The sequence below is a fragment of the Malurus melanocephalus genome, unplaced genomic scaffold (genome assembly GCF_030028575.1).
Source record: "Malurus melanocephalus ecotype Western Australia unplaced genomic scaffold, MMel_1.1 scaffold_98, whole genome shotgun sequence".
NCBI lineage: Eukaryota > Metazoa > Chordata > Aves > Passeriformes > Maluridae > Malurus > Malurus melanocephalus.
In genome coordinates this window covers 2,301,429-2,320,069 of record NW_026623330.1, presented here as the reverse complement: position 1 = coordinate 2,320,069, position 18,641 = coordinate 2,301,429, and the positions used below count along the sequence as shown (strand labels likewise).

The 18,641-nt window shown below is 41.3% G+C and overlaps 1 protein-coding gene across 1 annotated transcript in view; it reads right to left on the bottom strand.

The window, feature by feature from the left end:
- Positions 1–9,909: 9,909 nt before the first annotated feature.
- The window catches only part of CEP112 (centrosomal protein 112), a gene marked incomplete at its 3' end in the record, with an annotated part of 109,928 nt that continues 101,196 nt past the window's right edge, over positions 9,910–18,641 (bottom strand). Inside the window, exons 22-23 of the mRNA XM_057368807.1 lie at positions 13,798–13,860; positions 9,910–10,115 (exon numbers count right to left, since the gene is read on the bottom strand). Of these exons, the coding sequence (XP_057224790.1) occupies positions 9,910–10,115; positions 13,798–13,860 (269 nt within the window). The remainder of the gene's footprint in view (positions 10,116–13,797; positions 13,861–18,641) is intronic.

Genomic DNA, 18,641 nt, shown 5'->3' with positions numbered 1-18,641 from the left:
TTCTCCAATACAGGTAACAATAAAATGAGTTTTGAGAAGAAAGATTCTGCTATTTCAGATCCTTCTGGCATYGCAGGAAAGTCTTAGATGGAGATGCACAGGCAGGGGAGGACTTCAGTCCCACACAGCACAGGTTCTGTTCAGTTACTTGTGARTCTAAAAAGCATTCCCAAAATATCYGCCTGCTTTTGCTTCCAAGGAACACCCACAGGGTCGTGACAAGGTAGTCAAAATACCCCCAGAAAGCACAAAAAGCTTTTTTAAAAAACTTATGTAAATAGTTCCAAATATTCCTATACAGATGACATTTGAAAATGCAAAAGCATTAAAAAATAACAGAAAACAGAGCAGGTTCTGAAGCACCACCAGTTTCTCATTTGTGCAGCTCCACATTAATGCCTCAGCTACTTCATGTACCCAAAAACTTTCCCTTATCACAGCTGAGACAAAACCTGCAGGAAAAACATTATATGTGTGAAAGAACCAGGAATTCCTGTGATCAAAGGTGTTTCCAGGTAAACAATTTAAATCCATAGTTCTAGATGAACTTGCATCCACTCCTTTTTGCATCATAAATGACCTGATCTCTTTTCAGAACACAACGAGTGATGCTCTCCTTCCTCCTCACAAAGGCTTTACTCTTTTGGGATGGTCTGAACCATAAGACAGCAAACCCCAAGGCAAAACTAAGCTGGGACTTCCTGGCAAACCCCAAAAGGGAAGCGAACGGGGCATTAAATGTTTTGTCTTCTAAGGCCAACACGGGCTGGTTTGAAATCCATGATCTCACGGCACATCCAGGGCATGGGTTTCCAGCATGAAATACAAGTGAGGTGATCTGATGTGACTCTATTCACCTGCCAACAGCCCTGGCAGAAAAAGAAACAGGTTTTGGGGATGAGCTGCTGCTGGAGGCAAAGCAGGAACCATTAGAAGAGCTGCCCTGACCTGCGAGGAACTGGTGGTTTTTTGCTTTGAACTTCAGCAAACCTTAATGAATTCTTCATAATTGGCAATCCAGGGTTTTCACTGAGGATTTATTCTTCTGGAGGTGCCAATGCAGGAGACAAATTCAACATTGGAAATACAAATGTTGGATCTTGCAGTTGGTTATCCAGACTGTTGAAGGCAGTTCCAACTCGACTTCAGCTCACTCTTTGTGTTGTATCAGAAATTCAATTTATAGGTGAATATCCATCAGTGATGAAGAATTTTGGTTTCATAATTATTAAAACTTGTTGATTTAATTGAAATTATTGACTTCAACGTGGTAAAAGCTTACATGAAAAGAAGCAGAGACAGTTTTAGTAACAGCAGCAGTTCCAAAGTGTTGTGTCCTCCCCCTTACTCGGAGGAGTAAGGCTTTGGTTGCACTTGACTCATCCTTTACTGCTCTTCCTCTCTTCCGTTATCTGGCACTTTTGGAGGGGATGCTGCCAAGAAGTTCCTTCAAAGTCCTAAATTTTATCCTGTAGGCAACACTTATTTCAGTTTCCCGAGAATAAATTTCACAGACAGACCCCTGAAGGAGAAACCAGGTGAACTCTCTTTGCCCCATAAATCAGCCAGGCTCCCTGAAAAGGCCAAAGGTACCAAACTACAGATGCTTGCACAGAAACAATGCAGAAAAAGCTTCAGCCTTGAGGTTCACAGAGTTCCCCACCAGCCTCCTTTAGAATGTTTTCAAGGGTCAACAAATCAAATATTTGCTGTCTCAAATCCTGTCCATCATCAGTGAATCGAGACGTCATGGTGCAAGAATCAGCCCAGGCTCCAGAGCAGAATGGAGCATTGCTGTGAAATGAATATCCACGTGTAGCAAGCTCAAAGAATGAAGTGTATTTTCAATAAAATTCATCTGGTTTTCCATTTCCACACACATATAGTGAACATATAGAGGAGGGTTCCTTGGGCTGCAAGGCAACAAGGTGTACGGACAGAAAATATTCACTGTGTGCGTTTTGAAAAGGAAAAGGAGCAGAGCACAACACACAGAAAAGACTTTTTTCCTGTTTCTGGACTCTGCTGCTATTTTGACTGCCAACTGTACACAAAATTTCCACTGAAGGGCAAGTCAAACCAATTTCCCCGAGGATGGAGGCATCCGAAAGCTCGCTGAGGTTATTCCATCAGTGCCCACGCGTTCTCTGAGCGGATGAGCAGCTTCGCTTTGAATCCACATCAAACCACAAGGACTGGCTGATAATAACCTGCAATTAAAATGGTCTTGTCCTTCTAGAAAAAAAACTGGCTCACAGTTCCACCTCACATCTTCTAGCTGGGCACAATGGGGCGATTGAGGCTGCGAGGAAATGGGATAGGTTTGTACGGAGGAGCCGACGGGTCGGGTTTGGTGACACTGTTTGTAGGTTGAGCCTCTTACACAAATCTCTGAGATGAAAAAGCCACTTCTGCTGAGCATGCAACTGTGAGAAAGCCAGAGCCAGAGCTGGCAAACACCGAGCTAATTAGACAGGTGTTTGAAAACCCCAAACTTTACACTCGACGCGTTTTTGGACCTTTTTGATGTCTTGCTTGGTGCTGTTTCACACCACTCGGGGCTACAGAGAAAGGCAGGAGCTGCTCCCCTGCCCGGCTCTGGGGCTGAATTTGCCATCTGATCTGCTGAACGCACAGATAAAAGTCACCGCAGACTTTTTTCCCCTTTTCAAGTGCAGCACTGTAACTTGGAAAGTTCTTTTATTCTCAACTCCACTGACGCAAAAGAGTGGCAGGAACATGGCAGCTTTGGCTGCTTTCCTTCTGTAGCTCTTTGTCAGTAATCTTTTAATGCTACGAAAACAATAGGTATTTTCATTTTGGATGGAAAAAAACCATCCCAGTTATAGAAAATTAAGGCTTTCAGAAAGTCTAAGAGTGCTACTGACCACTTGATTCTTCTGCTACCCTGCCTTTAAATATTGGTAAATAGTTACCATGCACAGGTATCAGATTCACCAGGTTTCTCTTGTTACACTCAAGAAAAGCCCAACTATTATGAAAATGGTTAAGTTTAACAAAGATATTTCTATTTCCCTGTGATCTGCCATTCAAAAGTGTTAGCCAGTCTTTTTTTTTTTTTTTTTTAAACACTCTTGATATTCGATCTTCTTGGGTTTCAGTTACATATAAAGCTGGAGAGCCAGCAGAAAACTCGAAGTGGAATCTGAAGATTTCTAAAGTCAACACTGCTTTTGGCAGGAGCATTTTAATGCATAAAGCCGAAATCCTCAGTGACACTCCCCTGCTGATACCCCTGCAGCAGCCAGAGCCACGAGGAGCACAAAACCAAAAAACAAACCTATAGCAGAACACACATCTTTGCAAAAAACAAMMAMAAAAAARAAAAGGATGTTGACAAAACTGTTGGAAGTGGTGTGGGCACAACGGGATCAGCCACGCTGTAAGAAAGGTATCCAGGGAAAAGAGATGCTGATAACAAACCAGAGCTGCATCCCCAAAGCCCTGCTTGCCAAACCCTCCAACCTGCCTTTCAAACCTTCAAAACCCTCCACTGCAGGGTTATAAACGCTCGTGGGCTGTGGAAGGGTGGCTCTGGAGGTGTTGCTGTGCCCAGCACCTTTGGGTGGGTGGGACTGGGCTCACACAGATTGTGTTTCACCCCCAAGGCTGGAGAAGCCCCGCAGTCAGGGCTGTTCCAGGAGCAGGGAAGGAGCTGCGTTCCAGGAACTCACTGGAACTGGAACAAAGCACAGCCCTTGGACAGCCTACACAGCCCTGTGCACAGACTGTTTCACAGATGCCCTGTCTTTGGACGACATTAGACACTTGTTTTTATCTTTATCTTTTTTTTTTTTTCTTCCCTCTCCACTAAAGTCCCAGACTTTGGAGCGCAGGCTCTTCCTCCCAGGCATTCTGCCTCCTGACTCCTGGGTATCTCCCCAGCTCTGTTTTTTTTAAGCACCACTTTCTCCTTCACATGAAAGTCCTTCTGCTCTTTGGAGAGCAAAACGCCTTTGAAATGCAGCAGTAAACTCAGAGCATCACAGCAGCCTTAAAAAAGCTGATTTCCATTTTCTTATACCACAGTTCTAAACATTGTCTATCCTTCTTTCTTTAAGTGTGTGGGCTTATATCAGTATGACTTAAAACTTCTAATAAGAGCATTTTGTCTTCACAATTTTAACCACACAGGACCCCTCTCAGTGTTATTACTCTTATCTTCTCAATTAAAAGCAGTGAATTTGATGGCTGAATTTGAATTATTTTCCTCATTTTTCCAGGGCAAAGTTAGCGTAGTCCATATTACTATAATAAATTGATAGTTTAGCTGTATATGACTTTTCATTTTATTATGCATTTATAGAATCTTTAAGTCCATAATTTGAAGACAGGTGGCATCCAGTCTGAGGCTAACAAGGAAAAAAAAGAACTTCATGAAGCAAAGTGCCTTCTGGAGGGAAAATAAAACACTGAGGACAACAATGATAATGCAGGAAAAAGTAAAAATACCAACTTTTAAACCTGTCAAATAAATCTGGACTGCAGTTCAGAGGAAAAGGCAGGCACCAGCTCTAGTCTTTTATAAAACTTGTAAGTCTGATTTTGCTGTTGGCCATGGTAAGTTTTTCAATGTGTTGAGACATGAAAAGTCAAGAAAAATGCCAGAGTGCAAAGCTTGCTGCAGGAAAAAAAAAAAAAGATGACTCAATTCTTTGTCTCACAAAGCATGTCAAAGATATTATAAAGTACTTACAGATGCTCAGCCACTCGGATTGCCTGGCTGGCCAAACATCTGAAAGCCTGTAATTTCGAAGAGAAGGTACTATGCTTCAGACAATGAAATAACTTCTGTGGCAGTAGAAAAAGAGATATGATTTTGAAAGGACGAGTTTTTGAAAATCAGAATTTCAGCTGTGATCAATAACTATCTAAGCTTAGCACAGAAGTCAGCCTATTTTAATTATCATTTATAATGAATGTGTCAATACAAGCTTTTAAAGATAACAATGTAATGAACAATGAGACAGAAAAGAGTTGCAAACCTCAGGGCTAAACCCTCATTTCTCTAAGAGACACAATTCAGGTGAAACCAGCATCCACATCAACAAAGACTGTGAAAAACAGGTGCCTCAGAGTTTGGACCCCATGTAAAAGAGAAAGCAAAACAATAAAAGACTCACAGATTTCATTTACCTATCTCTTTGGAAGACACGACTTGCTCTGCTGATCAAACAGAACATGGGAAGTTCTGAACAACATAAAAATCATTTGCCTGGTAAATTTTAAGGTCTGCTCTAGCACAAGTGTCAGTACCTTGTAATTCCCTGTTAATAAAAGACACTGCAGAGTTATGAGCGTTATTACAGGCTAAAGTCACCAACAAAGAGACCAAGATCCATGAAAAAGCACTCCAGTGTTTAACATCCAAGATGGGCCCTTACAACTCTTGTTTTCACCATGCCAAATGGTTTATCATGGTAATGCTCAGCCACAAAGGCAATTAGAAGGATTTGAAGGCCCTCTGGAGAACTTTGTGACACTCAGATCTCCGAGCTGGGCGGTGACTGACAGAATTTGGCACGGCTGAGGCCACGGAACCACCACCAGCAGTGGGGCATGTTCTGACCAGATGTCTTACAAGACACAAACCAGTGCCAGCAGTGAAATGCTGACCTCCTTTTTACAGGCACTGCTGGCTAAAAAGAAAAAAGAAAAAAAAAAAAAAAAAAGACCTTCGTCCAAGTTAAAAAAGAAAATAAAAGACCTTCATCCAAGTTAAAACAGAAAATAAAAGACCTTCATCTAAGTTAAAATAGAAAATAAAAGACCTTCATCCCAGTTAAAGTAGAAAATGCAATGAAATACTTCCAAAAATTGTATCAATAAKGTGGGTCTGGTGATAAAAGTTCATTCTGAGCTGGTAATTGAGGTTGTAGGAGTGAATTCTGCCACCTCAGTGGATCCTGGGCAACAAAGCAAGTCAAGACTCCCTTACCAAGAAGCCCTTGACATAATCTATGTCTTCACCCTAAGTTTTAGGTTTTCATTCAGAGCTTACACTAATTTTTCAGGGTTTTTTCCCCTAATTAATGTCCTGTGTGTTGTCACTGACATAAGGTCACAGCCTTCTGCACCATCAGTCATTACAGCCTTCATTTCCACCTTTGCCACAAACTTTGGATGAAGTCAAAGCTCTGCCCTCCTCTGTCTCACTTTTAAAACAGGACTAAAAATGTTCCTTCTCCAGATCAGGGCACTTCAGTTTCCCTAAAGCCTCTCCTCCCTTAAGAAGCACTAATTAAAAGCATTTAAACCACTTATATTTACCTTTGCTTGGGACTTTTAAACCAATAAATCAGAATTGTTTCTTCATTTGTTACTAACTCCAACCCTGGCTCTTGCAGAGCTGTTCCAAAAGGTGTTTTGAGGACAAAAACCAAAATATCTCTGCAGTGCTGCAGTCAGTTAATGTTCTCAGAGATTAATGTGCTTTCCCTTTTAATACAGAATGTTATCCATAGTTGTAAGTGGAATTTGCCAATAAACATGGCTGATAATGAAATAGAAATCAGCTCATGCATCAAATTGTTAAAACAACGCTTTTTCTGATACAGAAATTTGCTATTTTTTATGGTTTCACAGAGGAAATTCCTCGTGTTGATAAAACATTCAGTACTTAGCAGAAGAAACAACCCTTTGGCTCCAGGACACAGCAGCATCTAATAAATCCAGTAGGATATTAGGAATACTCAGTGCCCACAAAGGCCCAGACAATTTCAACCCAGAAGTTTTCCCCTTTGTTCTGCTATGGCTATAAAATACTTTTTTTCCTCCTCCCAACATTTTGAAACATAACAAAGAAAAAAAAAAAAAACCAAAACCAACTGCCTCAGAATTTTTCACATGAAGGGGAACATTATTAAGGGACATTCTTTCCTAGAAATCTTTTAAGTCTTATTTATTAAGAGAATTAATGTGATCATAAGCTGGCTGACACACCAAGTGTTGAAATCTGTCATCTTCCAACCATGCTTTGCTAATGAAATTTTGGTGTTAATTCAGGGATATAACAGAATCCTAGAATCTGTAACAGGAATCAAACAACAATTGTGGTTCATCTGGCACAAAAAGCATCATTTTCCTCCTTTTCTGTTGTGGGTTTGTCACTGTGTGCTCTCCATCATCTATTTCTTTCCAGAATCTGCTTTTTGATGTGGAGTCCCCACTTGGCCATCAACTGCAACATTAAAATGTTCTGAACATGTTTTGCAGTTCCAATCCCAGGAACTGTTTTGTACTTTTAATCCCAGCATCCAAAAGGATTTCATTAAAAAAAAAAAAACCCAAACAACTGGGGGATTTCATAAATAACCTCAAGGTATCTTTATGATGCCACCAACCCCTTCTTCTGCCCAGTCCAGTAACCAAAAGCAGCAGAGGAGTTTGGTGAAGGCTCTGACCATTGGAATTATCAAGCTCCAGGCTGTTGTGGGTACATCACTATAGGGATGTAAGAATCAAATTTAAAAAAAAAAAAAAAGTTTACACCACACTTCAGTGCCCAACAAGCTCAGATCAGGGGTTTTAGGTCGTCAAAAGAAGCAAAATGCTCTTGAAGGTTCCATTTATTCAAGATACTACCTTAAAAAATATTGAGTTGAAGATGGATGCAATTGTGCAATAATAATGAATCCAAATCTTTTACTAGCAAAGAGAGGCAGGAATTTGAATTAACATCAAAATCGTGTATTATGGCATCCACATCTGGATATCACTTCACTGCCTCAATCCAAAACTTCTCTGAGAGCCAGTCGGTTTCTGTAAAAAATGTATTTCTCCCTTTGAAAGGAAATAATAATTGGAAGGTCTTCCAGGAAGCCACCCAATACCAATAGAGGAAATTGCAATCTGTTCCTCAATGTTAGTTTAAATCAATGTTATATTTAGCAAAGGCTGCTTTTTAATGACAGCATTTTCAAGAGCTTTTACTACACTGAGCCTCCTCAAAGGCTTACATTATATTAAGAATTGCTTTGTTTGTAGAATGTCTCTTTAATCATCCCTCGAGGTCTTCAGCTTACCCTGCATTAGATGTTGTTCCCCATCTCCAGGACATCCAGGATTCCATTTTTACCAAAATCCCTTTTTTTTTTTTTTTTGCCCCAGGCTAATAAAAAGCAAAGTATTTCTGCATATGCTTGCCTAGAAGTATGTGAGGTTCTTAAAAATATTAAGTGATCAAATATTAAAACCAGCTTTTGCTGGTTCCAGAAGTATACACAGCATTTCAGCTTCCTAGGAATTTTCTGCTTGGGTATCTGGATTTCAGTAAATTTCCATTAAATCAGTGGTTTCAAAGGAAGAAWWTTTTTTWAAAGTACASTAWTAATGATACTAAACAAAATTCAAGAACTCCAAGCTAAACAGCTCCTCCAATTTCTTCTCCAAGTCGACAAAATCTTTTAAAAGCTGCTAAAAACTCTCTGGGACACTGCTCAGAAACCCTTTGCTGAATTTCCCTGTGGTTTTTATGGATTTCATTACATTGTGAGGTAATAACATCAAAATTAAGATTATAACAGCTGAACACAGAAGGGTTTCATACCACCTATAATCATCAGTGCTCCAAAACTGGTGCTGCCAACAGCTGAATTATTCCATTGAATGTAACTCAGCTTAAGGGAATCCATAAATTCAACATGGAATTTGCATCAGAAGAAAAAAGCTGCTCCTACAGGGGAAAAACTTACCTGTGCATGAGAATAATGTGATTTACCTGTGTTCTATCAGCAGAACCTGGTGATAAAATAACCTACCTGTGCTGATTCCACTTGGATAACAGATTATAACCAGATTATATTCATGATTTTTATAGTTACACCTTTTTGTAGTTACGCCTTTCACAGAAGAAAAAAAATTCACAAAGAAAATTCTTCTCCTCAACAAACACACAAACAAAGGCAGACATTTTCCTTAAGAAAATATAATGATCATTAAAAAAATTGATGAAAGAGAAGAAAAAGCACATTTTGCAGATGATGAGGCAAAAATGACAACCTAATAGACGCCACTCCTTTATAAAGGAGAACATTAACTGCACCACAATCCAACAGATATCCAACATTTAAAAACTTCCATTTGTGCCTTTTGGGCACAAAAAAATTAAGTAAACTGTAGGAGTTGATTTTTTGGGAACTCATGATTTTTTCATGAGTTTCTACATTTAATAATGTAATTCTTTGGTACGAGTAAATGCCTTTAGAAAGGGAAAAAAAAAGGATTTCCTTTTCTATACAACTTCTCAGGAGGTGTTTCCATTGCCAACATGAGCAGATCACATTAGTTTCAAAATTTTTCCATTGCTCTTTACTACTCTGAGGGAAAAAAAGGGCTTAAAAATGATTTCTGCTCACTTCCACAGGTGGGATTCTCTGCAGCCACTTTTAATCGAGGTGTCAAAGCAGCAAGAACAGAGCCTGGCTATTCAGCCTCCTAAAACAATCGAAAAAGGACAAAAAATACGATTCTGATGCAAAATCTGGAAAAATCTAACGACCAAAAATACAAATAATGAATACTTTATTCCATCCTCATTCAGCATAGACTTTGCATGTAGATTTCAATGGAAATTAAGGCCAAACTTTCCTTCAATGCAGCCTTAAAGATGGAAATTGGGAAGGTTTGTGCAAACCAGACTGCAGCCCAGGCCATGCCACTGCCTTGCTCTCCTATTTTTCACCTTTTCTCTCTTCCAAGCCCTAAAAGCACAGCAGAAAAGTGCTGAAAATAAGCAAAAATATCAGGAGTGGTACAAAAAGAAAGAGAACAGGAAAGATTTGAATATGTGACTGACGTGGATGGATCAGATGTGTCAAATCCAGGAATGTGATCAGCCAGGTCAAAGCCGGGGCATCTGGGTGAGCTCTGGGTGAGCAGGGACCATACCTGCACTCATAACTTTTAATTCCCCTCATTTCTTTGACGAGAAATCCCCAGATTACCTTGATTGTTCTGTCATTATCTTCCATCAGCTGCTGCTTCTCATCTTCCAATTTCTGTGCCACGTCCTGGAGCCGCTGCTCGGCCGCAAGCTGCTGCAGGTTGTTCTCCTCCATCAGGGAGGAAATGGTTGTCTTCAGCACAGTTATCTCCTGGAAAAGAAAACAGCAGGTTAAAGCTCCCCTCCACAAAATACAAAAGTATTTTGAGTGGTTTTTTATATAAATATGGCATTGGAAAGATCTGCTGTTCCAAGATGGATGTTTGGAAATAGCAGGGCATGAAATGCCATGTGGAGAAAAGGAAGAGAGTGAGGCTGTCAGTGATGGGAATTGCTGAACACAAAATATTTGGAAGTGTTTTCCACTGTGACAGTCCAAAATATTTGCTCATGAGAACAAAGCACATCTGTGATCTTCCAACTCCAGCCTGGTGCCCGTCTTCCACCACCCCAAAACTGGGAGTGTGAGTTTACATCGGGGTGATGGTGCTGCCCCTTTTTCTGGAGAATATTTTACAGCTTGATACTGCTGAGAAGAAAAACGTTCACATTAACACGCTGGACTGAAATTTAAACTTGACAGGGAAATTTCTGAGCTGCTGATCTCCTTTTAGATTCTGCTGAGCAATACATTGGGGACCTGACCCCACATTAAGACCTTAAACGAGACCTTTTAGGTGATTCGCTTGTGATTTGTTGAATTGTATTTGTTTTACCTTTTTCATCATTGGGGAAAGTCATAACTAACCCTGATCTTTTAGGCATATTTACAGAATTTTATACTGACATGTCATCACCCAGCAAAGCACTTAAACATGTGGGAGAATCCCTGACTTTAATGTATATATTCAAGCTTAAGGTTAAGCTGCTGCAGCAGCATATTATGGTTTAACTCTGAAAGCACTTCAGCACACAGACAGCTCAAGGAGGGACCAGAGTGCTTAAACTCTGTATCTGCCACACCTCCTCACTGGCAGAGAAACATTAATTACATGGCTATTTAGGAAAGAAAAATAGTTAAAAAAACCCTAATAATAGGCCAGGACTAGTGTGAGAAGAGATGTGGTACAAATCAAGGAACTAAAATCACTGGGAAAAGGGGAAAAGACCTGACTAAAAACCTGTAGAAAATTTATTTCTGCTTAACTGCTTGAAAACCCCAGGAAGTAACACAGATTATATGTAAAACCTACCTTTGTAATTCTGTACTGCTTTAGACAATACATATTAAAAATACAGTATTTTATATTATACATATAGGTTAAATACATATTTTAAAAGATAATATCCATCAAAAAGAAGGTTAGTGGATACCAATATGCCAAAGTTCAGAGTTTATCTGGACAGGGTGCAACTCTTTAGGCAGAATGAAGCAGCATCTCTGGGTTTGCAGTTGAGGTCGTTGTTCACAAGACAGACAATTTGCAGAAATGTGGTTTTAGCAGGTGGGTAACGTGCAGGACAAAGCAATGGATCAATAATTAATCAATAAATTAATAAGATAACAGCTTGAAACCATGCACTTCATTTTGTCACTTTTACAAACAAGTTACAAACTCTCAACAGAACCCAAACCTGAGATTTAAAACTTTTCCTGAGTTAAGAGCCCAGCCTAGTACAGGAGTTCTGAAATGCATGCAAGAAGATTTCAGCAGGAATTGATGAAGAAAGATCTGCTTTGTGCAGCACTTTTCGGAGTGAAAAATTCTATTGACTTTGTATAAACTTCAGAGGAAATTTCTTGAAATATCTTCTCTGTGTGGGTGTTAAAAGCAAATGTTCCAAGAGGCCGAGGAGAGTAAGATCAGACAGATGTTGTCAGCAACGCCACCACAAGAAAAGTCGCGATCGGCCGATTATCAACAGCGAGCTGTGAAAAAACCCCAAACCCAACCATGGCCAAGCAGCTTGGGGGATTTGATTTAAAGCCACACAAGTAAGGAAATTCAGCCATTCAGGTGAAGGTGCTGTATGGAGCAGCCCTGGCAGATGATGTGTGTGTTGTGTCTGCCCCAAAAAACACTGATGAACCGGGTACAGCTCCCTCCTCAGTGACAGCAAAGCCACCTTAACACAAAACACATCCCCAAATTTCTCCATCCTGAGACTGTTCTGCAGGCCAATAAATGTCACTGACAAAATTTAGTGTGACATTTAGGTTAAAGAGTTCTTACCTTGAGCTACACTATCTACGTGTTCCCACTGCAACAATTAAAAGTGATTTCTCTCATCCCTGAATTAATAATTCAGAAATGCTTTCAATTATTCCCACTGTCTTTAACAAATGGAGCAAGAACCATTTTTTGTACTGACATTAGATTATGACTGGCATGGAAAGACTGCCTTGATTCCACTCTCATGTGGGTGACAATGACAAAAGGTAAAATAGAGGAGGCTGTGGAAGAGTTCTCTTCCTTCAGGTCTGACATGGATTAAATGTTACTTTTTGAGCTTTAACCATTTCCTGCTTTTCAGGTTCAGATGGAAAGACAAAAAAAATAAGAGTTTTTTCATTGTTGTCTCTTTCTCTCTTTATAAAAAAGGCCCTCAAAAATGACTAAACTACTAATTTAAAATCACTGAAAAGGTTTTTAGGAGGGAGAGCAATCTCTCTGATTTACCACAGAAACGTGGAATTGGTGAGGGTGGAATGGACCAGTTTAAAGATGTATCACCCAGAGCTGGCTGCTCAGGACCAGCCCAGTCATGTTTTAAGTATCTCCAAGCATGGAGATCCCTCTCTTTATGCAAATAAATGTGCAGAAAATACACATTAGATTTGAGAAATATAAGACATATTTACCACTGATTCTGATAAATGTAACGTGAAACAGTGAGAGCCAAAAAATGTCATCAAAATAACTGAAGCCACGGTTTTGGACAAGTGTTACAGAGAATAAGACTTCAAGGAGCTGAAAAGCTGAAATAGAGAGTTTTAAGTATTTTAAAGTGTTGGTAAACATTTTAAAAAAACATTTTAAAAAAGTTTGCAATTTCTTGTTATTGTCTCCCTGATCACTTCTGTTTAGTTTAGAGGCTGCTAAACCTTTCTTGGTAGTGTTCTTATTGATTTTAAAAGATTATTATTGGACTATTGGCTACAAACACCCTCTGCAAGGCAAGGCAGACACTCTGCTGTGGCTGAGAGAGATGAGGAGAATGACACCTCCACACAAATCCTCCTGGCAATTTTCTTCCTATTAAAAGCTTAACTTCTGGTTGCATCTCCATCATTTTTCACACTTCAGTACTACCTGCCAGTCAAACTGAAAGCTGGAGTATTTAAAAATCATCCCATCTCACCCTTTTTAAGTATATATGTAAATTCAACACTCATTTTCATCTTCTGAGCTCTCTGAAGAACAGAAACTCAAGTCAAAACCAGCATGCCTGGAGGACACTGCCATTCCTCAAGGTGTTGTTTTGGGCAGAAACGCAGAACTGGTGGGGATCAATGATAAAAATGAAGAAACCATGGGTGACACCACCTTTAACATGAAATGTTAAAGTTCTGATTGTGTAACTTCTGATTTTATGTTGCTGGAGCACCTCACCTTCCTCCCCACTGGCTGAGGGAGGGCTCAGTCCTGTTGGATCCTCAGGAGATGACGATGTCGATAAAAAAGACCAAACTCAGAACTCACAAAACCCCACCTTGTATTTTCTAGCCAGCTTAACGCTCTGCACTTATTTCGGTTCAAAATCTGCAAGGAGACACCGGACGTTTGATTTGGCAACAAGCCACGACTTCTCCGGGCCAAAGAACCGAAGCAACTCCGCTTTTCCTTGAGCTTCCAAGCGCAACAGGTTCACCTGAGCTCCTGGCCACCTACCTGCGAGGATTTGGCCAGCTTCAGGCTGTACTCCTGCTCTGTCTGCTTCAGCCGGCTGCTGGCCTGGAACACACACAAAGGACAAACCCATCAGCTCAGACAGAGGACGTGCACAGACATTTTGCCACCCAGCCCCGGGCTTGGCACCTCCTCCGCGTGCCCATCGCCGAGCGCCGGCCCCGCGCCAGCCCCAACGCCCTTTTGTGGCAGCCAAAAAAACCGCCAGGGCTCGGGCTTTGATCTCGGGCCAACTATTCATCACTTAAAAGAGGGGAGAAATTGTACCTCTGCTGCCAATTATTAGGAAAACATAAAGAGTTCTGCGGATTAAAAAAAAAAAAAAGGAGAGAATGAGTGTGTGTGTGTGTGTGTGTGTGTGTGTGTGTGCGGCAGGGGAAGGAGGCAACACACAACAAATGAGTTTATCAGGGTGGATTTGTGCCTGAACTGAGGGGAAAAAAATGAGGGAGAATCCCAGGAAGAGGCTGCCAGGGTACAGTGTGATATGGGGAATGCAGCTTCACCTCTCTTCTGCTCATCCCTTCCTTAGGAAAGGTGGGGATTACACAGAAAATCCACCCAAGGTGCAGCTCAGCCAGCTCGGCCATACAGCTCTGTCCTTGTCCCAGCATTTTTTTTCACAGCTCAAAGCTAAAGAATAAACCAAGCTGAAAACAAGGTTGCTTTGTCATATCAGAACCCAGCAAGCAAATATTTCTAGCCACAGGAAAAACAGCCCTTAAGGTTTTTTCTTTCCCCTCAAATAATTTAATTTCAGAAATAATTTGATAATAGTGATAGTAATAAAAAAATAAATGCAATTCCATTTCAGGAGAGAAACCTGATTTGTGTTTTTCTTGCAGAAACCAGCCCAGCCCCAGCATGCTGTCCTCAGGTGAACTGCTCAGCTCTCTCGTCTTCTTGGCTCTCAAACTTGAGGACAGGTGTCTCAGACAAATATTTTCTTAGGGGGGACAGAATCTCACACAGCCGAGTTCTGAAGCAAATTTAAGCTGATTAAGTTTTCAAAACCTATCTGACCTCCTGCTCAAACCTTTGATCTGTCGTTCTCAGTTTTACGGCGCCGCATCCATTGCCCAAACCCGGCCCACGCCCAACGCTCTTTGGGGGACCACGGAAACCACAGGGGCCCCCAAAGCCTCAGAATCCTGCAGGGCTCAGCTCCATCTCTGCAAACACCCGGGATTTCAGGCAGGGAAAGAGTCTGATTGATTTTCCTGGGCTGTGAATTTGGGAGCTGAGAGCTGTGGAGCGTTTGGGGATCACTGAGGCAGGGCTGGGATCATCCTCGGCAGGGCAGGGCTCTGCAAGGTGCAGCTCAGGGTAAGAACATCACAGCCAGCTCAAATTAATCCTAAACTTTAAAACTGAAGTTTCACAATCTGAATCCCTTCAAATTCCAAAATTACGAAACATACGGACGTCTCCATCTGTTTGATGGTCACAAGGAATGTACTAAAGAAGTTCTTCCAAACCAATTATGAAATTTGTGCCTCATTTTTGAGTTAACACTACAGTTTGGTTTTGTGATAACAGCAATACACATTGGTTTAAAACAGCATCTGGAAGAATTCTGGAGCGCCAGACAAATTAAATTTCACTTTTTCTATGTTTATCACTGAAAAGGGTCCATTGTGGGGGTCCATAAATAAAAGCAGTGGGGACACAGCACCAGTGACCCCAGAGAGCTCTGCCCTTGCTCTGTTTCTCTCAGTATTTGGCCTGGCCCATGTTAACACTCATTCTATTGCACTGCAGCCCAGTTTCAGATGATGTTTCACCATCMCTGCCTGTCCTAAAGTGACTGAAACTGCCAGTTTATCTTTAGAGAAAAAAGTGAAAAATAAATTACAGCAATAGCAGAAATTACTGKTTTTCCCAGAAAGGGAAAGGGACTGAGCAAGGCATTGCACAAATCACGTTACAGCTGCTCTCGCTCAACTTGCCCRGAGTAAAAGTCCTCATCTTTCATAGAAGCAGCTTTATAACCTCCTGAACCCACAGAAGAAATCCCAATAAATAATAAAAAACCACTCATGACTTCCATAAACCAATTAGAATTTGTTTGTTCACACTGAGTAGAATCAGGCTGACGGGGCAAGGTGCAAGACGGGGCAGAGGTGATCCAAAAGAAAGAGCCGACGAATTTCAGTGTTTTATTCCTGACTAAAGGCAAAAAATGGATATCCTATCAGCTTACTTACAGGGAATTGCAACATTTTATTTTATAACAGCTTTAACAACTCCCAATTAGCAAAATATTTATAAGTTTTGTCTCCTGGTCACCAACAAACCATAAATTCTTGCATTTACTTCCAGTCCCAAACATGCCTATTTGAGGGTTCCGAATTTCAAAGGCACTGAGCTACCAAAAACGAGCACTTCTAGCTGGGCTCTGGTTGTTTAAACTGGTTATCTTGACCCTGGGGCACTAAGAACTATGGACATTCCCTTCCAGGACCTTACAGAGGCTTACAGGAAGGCTGAGGAAGCAYTTTWYACAARGGCATGAAGTGATAGGGAATGSGTTAGAGAGGGATATTGGGRAGGAATTGTTCCCTGGGAGAGTGGGGAGGGGCTGGGATGGAATTCCAGCCTGGGATGGAATTCTGTGGCTGCCCCTGGATCCCTGGCAGTGTCCCAGGCCAGCTTGGACAGGGCTTGGAGCACCCTGGGACGGTGGGAAGGTGTCCCTGCCCATGGCATGGGTGGCACTGGATGGGTTTAAGGTTCTTTCCACCCCAAACCACTCCACAATTCGGTGTCTCCTGCTGCCTTCAGCTTTTCCCTGAGGTCTGTAACACCCAACAGCTCCACCATCACCACCAACCCCCTGAGCAGCTCTGATGAAGGCAGAGATCACAATTTACAGCACCGCTCAAAAGATCCAACCCATGGGGCTGCCTCAGCACCCTCTTTTCCACTGCCATCTTTTAACTACACAGAAGTATGAAACTTCTCCTTTTTTTTAAACCTGCAACTAAAATTACAAATTTAACACCTCTTTACACAGGCTATTTCTTTGCAACCCAAGTGAKACATAAACCACCTTCCCTGGGGCAGAGGTAGCACTGCCAGGCACAAAAAAAAAAAGCCTTTTTACTCCTTTTTGGTTTAAGGAACGAGTAAATACACACAGAGCTGTGCACAGTGGCCATCAGGGGGGATTTGTAGCACATTTATCTCAACAAGTGAGAAGGTTCACACTGGCCTGGTGCAGTTTSCTGGGCTCCTTCTTTTCCAGCTGGGTTCACGTGCTGGAGGAAGCACGAGCTGTTTCTGTGTTATTTCAAGGGCATTCCCTCCCTTTCAGGTTATGTGCTATTTCAGCACCATAATGAATAAGAATCCAAGTGGAAGGCGAGCATTTGGAGGGTCAGCCAGTGTTCATTAAAGTCGAGCTCTTTTTACAGCAATGGGCAGCACTGCAAACAGAGTTAATGGTCTGAAACCAGTTTTGTGTGTGAGAGAGGTGGCTGCTGAAATTCCCATTTGGCAGAGGCTTGTCAGAAATATCAATCGGAATATCCATTTTTATAATGGAAAAGGTTTAAATTGGGTAAGCTGCAGAGGAATTCTGCTGATTCAAAAATTAACTCCTGTTTAGTTTCACACAGTTAATACATGTTTTAGCAAAAATTACCTGATTAAGACGGTTTTGCATGCAGTTATTCTATATTACAGAGTAAGGACTTTTGCATTAAAAAGATTATGTCCTTGTTGCAGTTAATTGGTTTTAAAAACCAACTGTAATTCCTTAACAAGCCTTAAAGCATCGTATTGTGGTCGCTGAGTAAAACTGCATCAACTTCAACAAAACATTTCACGTGAAAATTAAAACTGTTGTTGGCACTGCAAATGTGGTGTTTGAATTAATGGGTGCTCTTCCAACACAGCCCATTTTCACTTTTTCCTTTCATGAAACAGAACAGCATCACTGAGAGAGCAAAGGATCTACTATGGGACCACACCACAAAACCACATTGTGTCCTACCTGAATTACAAATTTTTTTAAAAGCTGTTTTTAAGGCATGAGGTGTATTAGAGGGAACTTTTAGTTCCACTTCCCCTTGATGGAGCACATGCCCTAAACAACCTCGAGGTCACTCCTAGGTCCATCTGCTCCAGCTGCACTCTGGGGTTGGAAGCCACGTGGACAATTCCATCCTCTGGCACTGCCCGTGGAGACATCTGGGATGTTTTGGGTGTTTATCAAAAATGAAGCTGTTCAAAATCTTTAGAACAGTGCAAATCTGTGCATTGTGCTGGGTATTGGGGAAAAAAATCCTCCTTGTCAGAGTGGGGAGGGGATGGGATGGAAATCCCAGAAAAGCTGTGGCTGCCCCTGGATCCCTGGAATGTCCAAGGCCAGRYTGGASATTRGGATTTGGAGCACCTGGGACAGTGGAAAGTGTCCCTGTCCCTGGCTGGGGTGACACTGGATGGACTTKAAGGTCCCTTCCAACCCAAATAATCGTGGTTTATTGATGGGCCTGGCAGTGTTRGGTTTATGGCTGGACTCAATGACTTYAGAGGTCTTTTCCAACCTCARTAATTCCATTTTCTCCATCTTCCAGCTCTCCCAACTAGACTTTTCTATCTACACACACACATTAAATACCATATTCCCTGGTAGAGGAGCAGCAGGTTTAAGAACTCCTCTGTTTAGGGCAGTAGCTATGAAAGAATCATTTTTCAAAATGCCTGCAACTTGCTAAAAGTGGCCATCCCTAAGCTGATCCTCCATAATTAGTTAGATAAAAGCGTTAAGCAAACTTAAAAAAAAAAACAAGAATAAACAAACATACCAAAGTTCTCCAAGC